We start from the raw sequence: 16133 nt of genomic DNA on the forward strand, positions 1-16133 counted from the left end.
CATGGTATTTAAATTTAGATGTCTTAAATAACTCAGGACTTTTGTTTGAAGCCACTCACTTTTCAAGTGAACAAAAGTATTGGAACAGACATAATTAAATTAACTTGAGTGAATGTACATTTAATATTTGGTGGCATTACCTTTACTTGCAATAACTGCATCAAGCCTGCAACCCATTAACTTCACCAGATTGTTACATTCTTCATTTGAAATTATTTTCTAGGTATTTACTACAGCCTCTTTCAGTTTTTGTTTGTTTCTGGGGGTTTCTCCCTTCAGTCTCCTCTTCAGGAGGTAAAATGCATGCTCTATTGGGTTAAGGTCCAGTGATTGACTCGGCCAGTCTAAGACCATCCACTTTTCCCCCCGATTAAGTCGTTTGTTGTGTTGGTAGTTTGTTTGGTTCATCGTCTTATTGCATGATGAAGCTTTTCCAGATTAGTTTGGATGCATTTTTCTGTAAATTGTAAAATGGTTTTGCAGACTTCAGAATTAATTCTGCTGCTACCATCATGAGTTACATCATCAATAAAGACGAGTGAGCCCCTTCCAGAAGCAGCCATGCAAGCCCAAGCAATCACATTACCTTCACCATGCTTCACAAATTATGTGTTTTCATAAACAGATCCCTTCTTTCTCCATACGTTGGCCTTTCCATCACTTTGGTAGGGGTTAATCTTGGTCTCATGAGTGCATAAAACCTTGTTCCAAAACATTTTGTGGCACAGCTCTGTAGTTCTTTGCAAAATCCAATCTAGCCTTCCGATTATTTTTGCTGATGAGTGGTTTGCATCTTGTGGTATGGCCTGTATATTTCTCCTCTCAAAGTCTTCTTCGGACAGTGGATTGTGATACCTTCACCCCTGCAATGTGGAGTGATGTCGCTGACTGTTGTCTTTGGGTGTTTCTTCACAGCTCTCACAATGTTTCTGTCATCAACTGCTGTTGATACCCTGGGCCGACCTGTTTGATGTATGTTGCTCACTACACTAGTATTTTCTTTCTTTTTCAGGACATTCCAAATTGTTGTATTGGCTATGCCCAATGTTTGTGCAATAGCTCTGATCGATTTTCCCTCTTCTCTCAGGTTCAAAATTTTATGTTTTTCTCTCATAGACAGCTCTCTGGTCTTCATGTTTGGTTAACAGCAAATGCAGTTTTAACAGATGAAACCCAAAGCCAAAAACAAGACCTAGCTAATGTTGAAGCAATCAATCTAAAAGGCAACACCTGAGCAACCAGAAACACCCATCAGTCACATGTTCCAATACTTTTGCTCGATTGAAAAGTGTGTGGCTTCAAATAAAAGGTGCTCTGTCCTGAGTTGTTCAACACATCTAGATGTAAATACCATGAAATAAAAGCTGGAATTCCGAACTTTTGTCTCATATTCATCCTTTGATCTGGAATCCAAATGTCTTCAGTATACAACAAAAATAAAGGAATTGACCTTGCCGTTCCAATACTTTTGGAGGGGACTGTATGACAAGAAAGAAGCTCGATAAATGGCAATCACTGAGTTGATTTCACTGAATGTTATTAAAGTCAAGTTGCCCATTTATACGTTGCAAAAGTAGTAAATTATCCACATACTGATCCACTAAAATGGTGGGTGCGGCTGGTATGATACACTACTGTAAATAAAATCTGTCCTACAGCTTATCCACATGAATTACACATTCATCGGGCCTGTGTTGATTAGTGCAGCATTAGTGATTTTGGCCGCCAAAATGTTCTGGGCAAAAATAGCCCAAAAGTGCATTTTTGGTTTCGGAGTGAAAGACTTTTTTTCACCGAAATAAAACTACTGAAATAATATGTCACATATTGATCAATGACAGCCGGCGTACGCAAGTATGTACACCTCAGAGTGAAGAATCATTTACTATTAACAAGCAATGCCCTATCGAGATTTGCTGAATATTGAGTTGAATGGGAGATCACTTGTTATGACATAGTGCCATAAATCAACCATAAATATAAAATAAGCATAAATGTTAAATAACACATATTCAACAAACTACTGGTAACATAAACACACATTCATAACAAAGATAAACACTTTTTTTACTGTAATAATTCAAATTTGCATGTCACAATGAATTATGTGAACCACGGCTACGAGCCCAAATGGCGCGTTCTTATTGTCGCCTGCAATCTTGTCGTTGTGGGTTTTTATTACAAAAAAGAATGAAAAGTCTTTCCAAAGAGAGGAAAAGGTACAAGTCTTACGAGTTGTCACCCCTTACAGAACCCCAGACAAAAAGCCCCTTCGTTATATCAAAGTGAGGGAGACAGAGAAGGAAAGCAAACAATTACCTATGTCCAGCTGTACTAGTAGTCACAACATAACTAGGAACAAGTATTACGCACACAGTGCCCGATAGGACTCCTTCTTCAGCTTGACGGCATCCCTCACTGTTGGTGTCCACCAACGGGTTCGGGATTGCCGCCACGACAGGCACCAACCACCTTACGGTCACAGCTCCGGTCGGCCGCCTCAGCAATGGAGGCGCGGAACATGGTCCACTCGGACTTGATGTTCCCCGCCTCCCCCGGAACATGAGCAAAGTTCTGTCGGAGGTGGGAGTTGAAACTCCTTCTGACAGGAGATTCCGCCAGACGTTCCCAGCAGACCCTCACAATACGTTTGGGCCTGCCACGTCGGACCGGCATCTTCCCCCACCATCGGAGCCAACTCACCACCAGGTGGTGATCAGTTGACACCTCCGCCCCTCTCTTTACCCGAGTGTCCAAGATGTGTCCAAGTCGATCATCAAACTGCGACCTAGGGTGTCCTGTGCCAAATGCACGTGTGGACACCCTTATGCTTGAACATGGTGTTCGTTATGGCCAATCTGTGATGAGCACAGAAGTCCAATAACAGAACACCGCTCGGGTTCTGATCGGGGGGGCCGTTCCTCCCAATCACGTCCTTCCAGGTCTCACTGTCATTGCCCATGTGAGCATTGAAGTCCCCCAGCAGAATGATGGAGTCCCCAGCGGGAGCACCCTCCAGCACCCCCTCCAAGGACTCCAAGAAGGGTGGGTACTCTGAACTGCTGTTTGGTGCATAGGCACAAACAACAGTCAGGACCCGTCCCCCCACCCAAAGGCGGAGGGAGGTTACCCTCTCGTCCACCGGGGTGAACCCCAACATACAGGCGCCGAGCCAGGGAGCAATAAGTATACCCACACCAGCTCGGTGCCTCTCACCGTAGGCAACTCCAGAGTGGAAGAGAGTCCAACCCCTCTCGAGAGACTGATACCAGAGCCCAAGCTGTGCATGGAGGCGAGTCCGACTATATCTAGTCTGAACTTCTCGACCTCACACACCAGCTTGGGCTCCTTCCCTGCCAGAGAGGTGACATTCCACGTCCCTAGAGCCAGCTTCTGTAGTCGGGGATTGGATCGCCAAGGTACCCGCCTTTGGCCACCGCCCAGCTCGCACTGCACCCGACCCCTATGGCCCCCTCCCACAGGTGGTGAGCCCATGGGAAGGGGGACCCACGTTACCGTTTCGGGCTGTGCCGGCCACCAGGCGCTCGCCTTCGAGCCCCACCTCCGGGCCTGGCTCTAGAGAGGGGTCTGGTCCCTCACCTAGTACCTGTTTGCCATGGGTGACCCTGCCAGGGGCATAAAGCCCCACACAACTTAGCTCCTAGGATCATTGGGACACACAAACCCCTCCACCACGATAAGGTGACGGCTCAAGGAGGGGCAACTTTATACTAACGTAATTATTTCCCGTATTTTTCCAATACGTTTGGGCATGCCAGGTTAGACTGGCATCTTTCCCCACCATCGGAGCCAACTCACCACCAGGTGACGATCAGTTGACAGGTCCGCCCTGCTCTTCACCCGAGTGTCCAAGACATGCGCCCGCAAGTCCGATGACACAACCACAAAGTTGATCATCGAACTGCAACCTAGGGTGTCCTGGTGCCAAGTGCATGTGTGGACAGCCTTATGCTTGAACATGCTGTTCGTTATGGACATTCCGTGATGAGCACAGATGTCCAGTAACAGAACACCGTTCGGGTTCTGATCGGGGGGTTTCCTCCCAATCACGCCCTTCAAGGTCTCACTGTCATTGCCCACGTGAGCATTGACGTCCCCCAGCAGAACGATGGAGCCCCCAGCGGGAGCGCTCTCTAGCACCCCCTCTAAGGATTCCAAAAAGGGTGGGTACTCTGAACTGCTGTTTGGTGCATAGGCACAAACAACAGTCAGGACCTGTCCCCCCACCCGAAGGCGGAGGGAGGCTACCCTCTCGTCCACCGGCGTGAACCCCAACATACAGGCGCCAAGCCAGGGGGCAATAAGTATACCCACACCTGCTCGTTGCCTCTCACCATGGGCAACTTCAGTGTGGAAGAGAGTCCAACCTCTCTTGAGAGGACTGGTACCAGAGCCCAAGCTGTGTGTGGAAGCGAGCCCGACTATATCCAGTCGGAACTTCTCAACCTCACACACCAGCTCTGGCTCCTTCCCTGCCAGAGAGGTGACATTCCACGTCCCTAGAGCCAGCTTCTGTCGTTGGGGATCGGATCGCCAAGGTCCCTCCCTTCGGCCACTGCCCAGCTCACACTGCACCCGACCCCTATGGCCGCTCCCACAGGTGGTGAGCCCAAGAGAAGAGGGACCCATGTTATCCTTTCGGGCTATGCCACCAGGCGCTCGGCCTTCGAGCCCCACCTCCAGGCCTGGCTCCAGATGGGGGCCCCGGTGACCCGCTGTCCGGGCAAGGGAAACCTCAATCCATTCATATTTTTCATTTTAGGAGTCTTTTAGCTGTGCTTTGTCTGGTCCCTCACCTCGGACCTGTTTGCCATGAGTGATCCTACCAGGGGTGTGAAGCCCCAGACAACTTCAGTCCTCGGATCATTGGGACACACAAACCCCTCCACCACAATAAGGTGACGACTTCTAGGATTTTCAGCCAAATGTCTTCTCGCTATGTTCCTACCTTGATCTATGCTCACAAGCTGTGGGTCCAAGCTGTGGGTCGTGACCAAAAGAACAAGACCACAGTAAGGTGTTCTGGGCATGTCCCACCTGGAGGAGGTCCCAGGGATGACCCAGGACACGCTGGAGAGAGTATGTCTCCCGGCTGGCCTGGGAACGCCTCGGAAGAACTGGACGATGTGTCTGGGGAGAGGGAAGTCTGGGCTTCCCTGCTAAAGCTTCTGCCCCCTTGAATAAGTGGAAGTAAATAAATGCAATATTTTTTATTTATTCATGTTAAATTGTCAGACATTTACACTGTTTTATTAAAATCAAATAAAGGGTTAAAATATTATATTTGCGTTTAAAGGGACACTTTTCTGAGTTTTGAATAAAGTCATTATCCTTTGATGTAATAATTGTTTTGAAGGGAAAAAACAATCGGGAATAAGATTTTGGGTAAAAAAAGTTTGGGTTTTCATTTTAAGGCCTTATCGCCCAGCCCTAGTTTAAAGTCAACAGGAGAAAGGCAGGTGAAGGATGGAATATATAGTATATGTGTGTAGGTGGAGGAAAAAAAACTGTAAAAATTTAGGTTTTGCTTGCACAAATCCCACCTTGATATATCCCCACAGGCGGTGCAGATAGAGTGCCATAAATATGTGGTGCAGACGTGAGGACTCATGGAAAAACATCCCATGCAGCATGTGCACTCTCCTCTGTTTACACAATGCAGACAGATTGAATCAGTTCCAACACCCACCCAGTTCCAGCCAAGCGACTTTTGGCTCTTGTCGATCACGGCCGTCATTTGCTCACGGCACCGACGCGAATCAAAGTGTTGTGCTCTCTTCTGACTGATGTATGGGCCCATTGATAAAGCGTCAGGCTCACTTGGCTCAACACAGACAACTCGAGGTCATTCAAAGGTTTCTAGCAGCAAACTGGAGCCACAAAAAGATTGTGAATTTGAACATCAGGTGTGTGTGTAGGAGTTTTCAGTCACATTTCTTTGGAAGTAGAATGTCAGAGGTGTGGATTCCCTACTTGTCCAGGCTGTCACAGAGCTGATGACACTGCTGTATCATGTGACTAACTGTGTGTGTGTGTGTGTGCGTGTGTGTGTGACTGTGTGACTGTGTGACTGTGTGACTGCTTTTGTATTTGCAGTGATCGGAGCCATCGTCAAGCCTTCCAAGGATGAACCCTCCCCTCCAGATAAGATTGGACGTGTACCAGACAAGTTCAGGTGCGTATCGTGCCTGGGCACATCAAGGTGTTGGATTATCAAAATAGGATTAGGTATAGAGAGACCAGCCATGCAGCGTAATCAACCTGTGGACGCATGGCACCGCTCCCTGGTTCTCGTCAGCCTCTTTCACACCGGCTTTGAAGGCAGGCCCATTTGTGTTGAAAGCAATTTCCGAGAGGCTGATACTATCCAGTGTTGGGAAGATTACTTTGGAAAGTTTATTTCGTTGAAAATATTATAGGAGTGTAACTGTTTCAATTATTTTCTCATTTATATAACTAATTACATTAGATTACATTTGGATTGCATTTGAATTACATTTCTTAATTTCGAATGAATGCATCCACACGACCCTTGGATGTTTCCTCTATAAAAGTGGATTAAAACCTAAAATCATTATTTTGGAATTAACCACATATTTGTTCTTCACATCAATAATAAACTGGTAACAAAACATGATGAAATGTAAATACATAATAAAAGAAAAAATGTTTGTTGCATTACTGTAATGGATTACAATTACATAATCTAGTTATATGCAATTAGTTACTCCCCAACACTGGTACAATCTTCAATAGACATTTAACTATTTGAATGTGCCACTACAGCGATATGAAAGCGCACGGTCCCCTTTTGACGAAGTTCTGTCTGACAGATGAATAAATCGCTACCATTGCGCCACTGATGCATCACGTTTGCCTATACTGAAATTACGTTTTTAAATGCATGTAAACAAATTAATCTGACTGTTTGACCTCTGAAAACAGATTTATACTCACAGGCTGTATATGTTTGCCGAACAAGGAAATGAATTCATGCTACATCAATTAAAAAAAGACAGTATTTATGGTATATAAAAAAGGAAAAGTGTTTAGAAAGTACAAATTACAGACATAAAAATCTGCACTACACAACCCTGTGTCAGATTTTTGTGATATCAAAATTAATCATTTCAAACTTTTTCTACCATTAATGTGTCCTATGTGACAAACACGTGTGCTGTCACAAGTGGGTCTTCTACACGGAGGCAACCAATCAGAGGAAAGGGGCGGTCTTAGCCAAATATGGACAAAGCGGATACAAAACTGGGTCAAACAGAAGTAGCTCTCAGAGGGGCCTTTTCTGGACACTCGTATAACAAAACCAAGGTGTTTTCTGAAATGAAATTGACACTTTTATTCTAAGTTCATGTTAGAGAGTCGCTCTATGGAGGTCTAAATAGACAAAATACAGGACCTTTAAGACAATTGAGATGCTCCTCAATATGATGAGACCAACTTCCAGGTTGTGGTCAAAGCATCGAGGAGGTAGAAACGTTGCAAGTAAGAAAAATTAGTTACAGCATTAGAGTCTTCAGTGAATCTCACATTTTTTGAGAATGTAGGAGAGAAAAAAAAACACATACAAACTCCACACAGGAAGGCTAGAAGCCATATTCGAACTCCGAACGAATGTTTCACACAACTAAAAGAAAATATTGTATTCCACTGCATGTGCAGCATTCTGAACAACAGCTTTCACTTGCAAAATTATTATAGATGTCATGGTTGTTGAGTTATATAAAGCCTGTATATATGAGAACGATTCCCTTCTCTCAGCTTGCACATCACTGCCATCTGCTATAGACTACCAGGCTTATCACTCTAAAGCTCCTTCAGAATGGACTCCTGAATCACTTCATTGAAAATACTTATCTTGGCACTTCTGCTGTGGATTTTCCTAGGATTTATAAGGAACAGGATGAAGATATTCTAGGATATCCAGATGACTTCAATGTGGCCAAGTATTCCATGTTTCATAAGGTGGCTGTGAGGCGCCATCACTTTGTGCCTAACTTGTCAGAGGTAATAATGTGCTATAATGAACTCGTCTGTCTAGGATGACAGCAGAACTTGGTGTGTGTTGGAGCTGCAGAGTGCCAAGGGAAAGAAGGGGCAGCAGTACCGCGTGATTTGCTACTGGCAGGACGTAAGTAAAATAAACTATTTCTTCTCAAAGTTTTTTGAAATATTGGTCACATCTAGTTTGTTTTTGTGCTAACTTGCAGACGGTACAAAGTGACATGGTGACGTTCCCCTCAACCTCAGAGCAGGCTGTGGAGGTCTTCCAGACACTGACTGACACCCTGCTGGCTTCGGGTCTACGCCTAATGGCTATAATCCCTCTGCAGGACCAGAACCTTGGCTCGCACGCCCTGCAGCAGGTTCTCCAACCCACCTCACAATTTAAAACACAAATACAGAGTAATTATGAAAACAGTAGCAGCCAATTAGTCTCTCCAGGGCGTTACTGAGACATAAAAGACTGTTATACCATAAAACAGCTCAAGCTTCCTCTGTGGATCAGAAGTAATACTGGCAACATTGTGAGGTAGCATAACATTTATTGTGAGGGACACAAATACTATTCCAAACAAAACTGTCTCTGTTACCTTTTTGTGTTTAGTTGTTTTAATGATGTACTTCGTCACTCTTGTTTTGAGAAGACCCATAAACACAACCCACATCAAGTTTACAATGATCCAATACGAACAACATAATAAATAGTAAAGTGAGAAACATTTATGTCTGGGGCGATCATTTTGCAGCAAAACATCAGCTTATTATGGCATTAAGTTAAGAGGCAATTATTATCTAGTCAAAATGCAATTTAAGGCAAGACATGTTTCTTCTTCTATTTGTGGGTCATTTTGTCTGCATCACCTGCAGAAAGCACCGAAACACGTGATATTCATTCGAAAGTATTTTGGTCTGATTTTGTTTGTTATATTTTTTTGCGTGATCAACGTGCGTAGTGCGTAGTTTCCTAAGTGGAACTGTGATTTATCAAGGAAAATTCCCGACAGGTGTGCATATTGCAATAATACCCAACAGGTGTGTATAATATGCGTATTGATTCCAAATTAGCATTTGGCGTGTAGCATGCGTGGGGGATCGAAGGGGGGTGGCTAGCTGCCGCCTACCAGTGCTCACCGACTGCTCCCAACTGGAATAAACGAAGGACTGAACCCATCATCCATCCATTCATTTTCTGTACTGCTTATCCTCACTAGGGTCACGGGCGTGCTGGAGCCTATCCCAGCTATCTTCGGGCAAGAGGCAGGGTACATCCTGAACTGGTCGCCAGCCAATCACAGTCTCTATGTCATAAAATCTCATATTTTTGTTATTATTATTTTAAATACATTTTGTTTGAACATTTACGACTGGGTATTTCGTTAATTTGGAACATCATATTATGAATTATTATATTATCTTACGCGGCACGGTGGATGACTGGTTATCACATCTGCCTCACAGTTCTGAGGACTGAGGTTAAAATCCCCGCCTGTGTGGAGTTTGCATGTTCTCCCCGTGCCTGCGTGTTTTTTCTCTGGGGACTCCGGTTTCCTCCCACATCCCAAAAACATGCAGGGCAGGTTAATTAAAGACTCTAAATTGCCTGTCGGTATTAATGTGAGTGCGAATGGTTGTTTGTTTATATGTGCCCTGCGATTGGCAGGCGACCAGTTCAGGGTGTACCCCGCCTCTCACCCAGAGATAGCTGGGATAGGCTCCAGCATGCCCGCGACCCTAGTGAGGATTAGCGGAACGGAAGATGAATGAATGAATATTATCTTACATTTTCCTTTATTTTATTTTGAAAAGCACAAGAAGGTTACACTGCAAACTTCATAGTAGGAGTTGGATTGACCACTCCAGCAAAAAAAGAAAGTGAAGACGTATTATTTCCATCAGGAATTGGAAAACAAATTTCTCTTCACGTCATCAAATGGGAAGACGTTATGCCTCATATGCAAATACTGTGCAATTATAATCAAACGAGCCAAGCTCAAGAGGATGCACCTTACTCATGACAACCTCAAAGATACTGCCACAGAAACGTATTTCCGAGTTAGCCCTTTATTGGCTAAGCACAAGGAACCATAGGGCTGGTGAATTGAGAGCTAATGAGTGTGACGGCACCCATCTTATTTGCTGACTTTGAATACAAAGAGGAAATTAAAGCAAAGATTCAAAGTGTGCACAGAACCTCAGAGATGGAAGTTATTTCCATGATCCCAAACAATTATGTGCCCGTCTGAACCAATTATTAATATGATTTGTCCCTAGATTTGTGAAAGTACAAAGCATGAGTCAATTAGTTGGTTTTGTAACCAACCCTTTCCACAAAATTGACAGAAGAGCTGAGGGAAAATGCAGGAGCTGTTTACATTAGCGTTGGACATGGAAATTATCCATTCATCCATCCATCCATCTTCTACCGCTTATCCGAGGTCGGGTCGCGGGGGCAGTAGCTTTAGCAGGGACGCCCAGACTTCCCTTTCCCCAGCCACTTCATCTGTCTCTTCCGGGGGGATCCCGAGGCGTTCCCAGGCCAGCCGAAGGATGTAGTCTCTCCAGGGTGTCCTGAGTCGTCCCCGGGGTTTCCTCCTGGTGGGACGTGCCCGGAACACCTCACCAGGGAGGCGTCCAGGAGGCATCCGAATCAGATGCTCCAGCCACCTCATCTGGCTCCTCTCAATGTGAAGGAGCAACGACTCTACTTTGAGATCCTCCCGGATGACCGAGCTTCTCACCCTATCTCTAAGGGAGAGCCCGGACACCCTGCGGAGGAAACTCATTTCGGCCGCTTGTATCCGGGATCTCGTTCTTTCGGTCACGAGCTGTGGGTCGTGACCGAAAGAACGAGATCCCGGATAGGTGAGGGTAGGAACGTAGATTGACCGGTAAATCTTTACCACAACGGATCGATACAAAGTCCGCATCACTGCAGACGCTGCACCGATCCGCCTGTCGATCTCCCGTTCCATTCTCCCCTCACTCGTGAACAAGACCCCAAGATACTTGAACTCCTCCACTTGGGGCAAGATCTCATTCCCGACCTGGCACGCCACCCTTTTCCGACTGAGGACCATGGTCTCAGATTTGGAGGTGCTGATTCTCATCCCAGCCGCTTCACACTCGGCTGCGAACTTCTCCAATGAGAGTTGGAGGTCACGGCTTGATGAAGCCAACAGAACCACATCATCTGCAAAAAGCAGAGATGCAATACTGAGGCCACCAAATCGGATCCCTTCTACGCCTCGGCTGAGGCTAGAAATTCTGTCCATAAAAGTTATGAACAGAATCGGCGACAAAGGGCAGCCTTGGCGGAGTCCAACCCTCACCGGGAACGAGTCCGACTTACTGCCGGATATGCGGACCAAACTCTGACTCCGGTCGTACAGGGACCGAACAACCCGTATCAGGGGGTTCGGTACCCCATACTCCCGAAGCACCCCCCACATGATCACCCGAGGGACACGGTCGAACGCCTTCTCCAACTCCACAAAACACATGTAGACTGATTGGGCGAACTCCCATGCACCCTCGAGGACCCTGCCAAGGGTGTAGAGCTGGTCCACTGTTCCACGGCCAGGATGAAAACCACACTGCTTCTCCTGAATCTGGGATTCAACTTCCCGACGGACCCTCATCTCCAGCACCCCTGAATAGACCTTACCAGGGAGGCTGAGGAGTGTGATCCCCCTGTAGTTGGAACACACCCTCCGGTTCCCCTTCTTAAAAAGGGGGACCACCACCCCAGTCTGCCAATCCAGAGGCACTGTCCCCAATGTCCACGCGATGTTGCAGAGGTGTGTCAACCAGGACAGCCCTACAACATCCAGAGCCTTGAGAAACTCCGGGCAAATCTCATCCACCCCCGGGGCCCTGCCACCAAGGAGCTTTTTAACCATCTTGGTGACCTCAACCCCAGAGATAGGAGAGCCCGCCTCAGAGAACCCAGACTCTGCTCCCTCATGGGAAGGCGTGTCGGTGGAATTGAGGAGGTCTTCGAAGTATTCTTCCCACCGGCTCACAACGTCCCGAGTCGAGGTCAGCAGCGCCCCATCCCCACTATACACAGTATTGATGGTGCACTGCTTTCCCCTACTGAGACGTTGGATGGTGGACCAGAATTTCCTCGAAGCCCTCCGGAAGTCTTTCTCCATGGCCTCACCGAACTCCTCCCATGCCCGAGTTTTTGCTTCAGCGACCACCAAAGCTACATTCCGCTTGGCCAGCCGGTACCCGTCAGCTGCCTCATGAGTCCCACAGGCCAAAAAGGCCCGATAGGACTCCTTCAGCTTAACGGCATCCCTCACCATTGGTGTCCACCAACGGGTTCGGTGATTGCCGCCACGACAGGCACCGACCACCTTACGGCCACAACTCTGGTCGGCCGCCTCAGCAATGGAGGCGCGGAACACGGTCCACTCGGACTCGATGTCACTCGCCTCCCCCGGAACATGAGCAAAGTTCTGTCGGAGGTGGGAGTTGAAACTCCTTCTGACAGGGGATTCCGCCAGACGTTCCCAGCAGACCCTCACAATACGTTTGGGCCTGCCACGTCGGACCGGCATCTTCCCCCACCATCGGAGCCAACTCACCACCAAGTGGTGATCAGTTGACAGCTCCGCCCCTCTCTTTACCCGAGTGTTCAAGACATGCGGCCGCAAGTCCGATGACACGACCACAAAGTCGATCATCGAACTGCGACCTAGGGTGTCCTGGTGCCAAGTGCACGTGTGGACACCCTTATGCTTGAACATGGTGTTCGTTATGGACAATCCGTGATGAGCACAGAAGTCCAATAACAGAACACCGCTCGGGTTCTGATCCGGGGGGGTTCCTCCCAATCACGCCCTTCCAGGTCTCACTGTCATTGCTCACGTGAGCATAGAAGTCCCCCAGCAGAACGATGGAGTCCCCAGCGGGAGCGCTCTCCAGCACCCCATCCAAGGAATACAAAAAGAGTGGGTACTCTGAACTGATGTTTGGTGCATAGGCACAAGCAACAGAGGGAGGCTACCCTCTCGTCCACCTGGGTGAACCCCAACGTTCAGGCGCCGAGCCGGGGTGCAATAAGTATACCCACGCCTGTTCGCCGCCTCTCTCAGTGGGCAACTCCAGAGTGGAAGAGAGTCCAACCCCCTCTCGAGAGGACTGGTACCAGAGCCCAAGCTGTGCGTGGAGGCGAGTCCGACTATATCTAGTCGGAACTTCTCGACCTCACACACCAGCTCGGGCTCCTTCCCTGCCATAGAGGTGACATTCCACGTCCCTAGAGTCAGCTTCTGTAGCCGGGGATCGGATCGCCAAGGCCCCGCATTGCACCCGAGCCCCATGGCCCCTCCCACAGGTGGTGAGCCAATGGGAAGAGATTATTGATGTTGAATTGAAATCAATGTGGTCACTCATGAGTGGAGATAAATTTCCTCTGATTATCTCATGTATGTTATTTTATTTTTAAATTTGAGCATGTTTCTAAATGCTATTTACTTGAACTGAAAGTTATTGTGCATTGAAGAGAAACACCCATAGCACTATTTCATGTTCCTTGTTTACATTTTATTTTATTCCTACTTTTGAGCATTTTTCTGAATTTTACTTGAGTTATTGGATATGGAAGAGAAGATACAAAAAGCAGGTAGTTCATGTCCCTGTTTGACATTCAATTTAATTACATTTAATGTTCATTCTGACATTTGTTACAACGCTACATTGGTATATTTTTTACTTTTTTAATAGTTCAGACTAGCGGTACTAACCTTTGCATGTAGGTATGCACTGGTCCTGTCAAAAGTGAAAAAATAAATGACAGAACAGCTTTACCTGTGGCTTTTGTGTTTTCAGAAGATATTGTCTTGGTAGATCTCAGCTTACAGTGTGTGGAAAAAAAAGTGGTCTTGGGGTTGAAGAGATTGGTTACCAGTGGTATAAATTGTGCACATTTGTCATTTGGTCCACATGGTATGGTAGTTTTCCAAACGCTGGCTATACACATATAATGCAACAAACAAAAATTTCAACGTGTTTTATGTGTGTATATTTGTTTTGTTATCAGTTCAGTGTGTAAAGAACAAAAATGTTGAAAATAATGATCTGCGGTATGTTTTTTTTTTTTTTTTTTTTTTTTGAGGAAACATCCATGGGCCCTGTTGATGCATTCATTAAAAAATTAGAAATGTAATCAAATGTAATTTGTTATATTACTTTGAGAAATACTTACACTACAAATACATTTTTAACAGGGTAACTTGTAATTTTAAGCAACTACATTTCCAAAGTGATCGTCTCAACACTGCCCTTTATAATGGTAACCTTATTATAAAGACTTATGCATGCTTCAGCATTCACAGATTTTACTGTGCACTCGTGCTAAAAGTGCCTAGTATGACTAGGCTTCACAGAATAAATGGTTATTCCACACTTGAGTAGGATTCACACATCAATAGGCTGATGTCATGCAAGGTGCCGAGGACACTCCGACACAGTCTGAAAGAGTCTTGCAAATGTCACAGGGTTACTCAACTGCCTGGCAAGTCTTTTATGTCACTATTTTGCCGCTGATTGATACGTAGCTTGTTCAACTGGCAGCTACTGTTGGAGGAGAAGGTGAACGCTGGAGTCTTGTCACAAGATGTGGCCGTCTTTGTGGAGCTGCTGTGGACTGAGGCCCTGGGTTGCCTTGGCAACATCCTCCGAGTGCCTGTTAGCAAACTCTGCCTCACTGACGTAAGGCTTTCCTGTTTGTACCATATCCAACATATTTTTTTATTGCAACCCCCAGGAGAGATGATGAATATTGACTATTGCATCATGTACAGAGTAGAATTCTTCGATAAACTCAATATACGTGTGTTATAGATTTTCCAGTCCTGGTTTCACAAAAGATATGATTTGAAATCCAAACTACAAGTCACTCCCTTTGACGTTATCCCCCTGGAGTCTAACGCACTTTCCCAGCCTTCTCGGCCACATATTCATGCAGCCCTGAAAGGATTCTTCTGGGATCCTCTGTAGCTCAGTTGTCACAACTATCTTGATGTCATCTTCCACATCTTCAAAACATCACCTTGAGTTTGGGAAAGAGCAAAGGTTCACATGGAGAGAGGTCAGGTGAGTATGGAGGTTGCTCCAGCACTGCGATATTCTTGTTGAGTGCTTCGGCCAGTGCATTGTGAGAAGGCGCTTTGTCATGCTAAAGCAGCCCCGAGCTCTTCTCCTGCCTCAACTCCCACCACTTCTCGCGCACTGAATGAAGAAAACACCGCAGGATGTTTTTGTTGAAATGCTGGTTGATGGTTTGGCCAACACTGAGGGGGAAAACTCGGAGTTTGTCGTTTGGGTTTGAAATAATCTTTTGTGACACCAGTCCTGGAGGTTTTCCGACACACCTCAAATTGTGTTTGTTACCCAACATACGCTACGTGCTTTTGTAAACCTGAAGACTATTGAGTCATCAATGAACCTAAAATATGTTTTGGAAACGTCGAAGACAAACCTAACATGCATTTGTAAACTGAAGACATCAATTAACCTTACAATGCTTTTGGCAACATCAAAGACATTTTAGTCGTAAATAAATTGTCTTCAAATGTGATTGTGAAAACTGCAACCCAAGTAAGCATAAGTGGTATAGAAAATGAATAGATGGATGTGTTTTTGACAACCTAGACAATTACGTCTTTGTTATAAACATGCATGTATTTTGTAAATGTCAAGTAATCGTTGATGAACACTGCAGATAGTTGAGTCTTCAATTAACCTAACATACATGTTTTTGTAACTAAATATAGTTGTCTATTTGCAAAGAGAATTAGAATTAGAATTAGAATATTTTATTGTCATGAACATGCATGCATGTACACGAAATTTGTTCTCTGCATTTAACCCATCACAGTGAACACATACACGTTAGTGGAACACACTGGAGTAGGGGGCAGCTGAAGCGCCCTGGGAACATTTGTAAAAAGTATTCATCGCTGAATCTAAACAACTCCATATTTTTGTAAATATAAAAAATATGAAAAATATAACTTAATCTATGAATTCAACATTGTTTGTATCAGTGCTTTTCGCAAGTATTAAAACCAATTTTTAATTTT

General features: G+C 45.6%; 1 protein-coding gene across 8 annotated transcripts in view; it reads left to right on the forward strand.

Annotated features, from left to right (window-relative positions):
• The window catches only part of parp4 (poly (ADP-ribose) polymerase family, member 4), a 69590-nt gene that overhangs the window by 11632 nt on the left and 41825 nt on the right, over positions 1-16133 (forward strand). For 7 of the 8 annotated variants that reach the window (XM_061692077.1, XM_061692082.1, XM_061692079.1 and 4 more), the window contains 5 exons: positions 6118-6196; positions 7923-8001; positions 8078-8167; positions 8247-8402; positions 14623-14760. In XM_061692077.1, the coding sequence (XP_061548061.1) occupies positions 6118-6196; positions 7923-8001; positions 8078-8167; positions 8247-8402; positions 14623-14760 (542 nt within the window). The remainder of the gene's footprint in view (positions 1-6117; positions 6197-7922; positions 8002-8077; positions 8168-8246; positions 8403-14622; positions 14761-16133) is intronic. The other variant, XM_061692084.1, reaches the window with a different exon arrangement.

Source organism: Phycodurus eques, chromosome 12, assembly GCF_024500275.1.
Source record: "Phycodurus eques isolate BA_2022a chromosome 12, UOR_Pequ_1.1, whole genome shotgun sequence".
Lineage (NCBI taxonomy): Eukaryota > Metazoa > Chordata > Actinopteri > Syngnathiformes > Syngnathidae > Phycodurus > Phycodurus eques.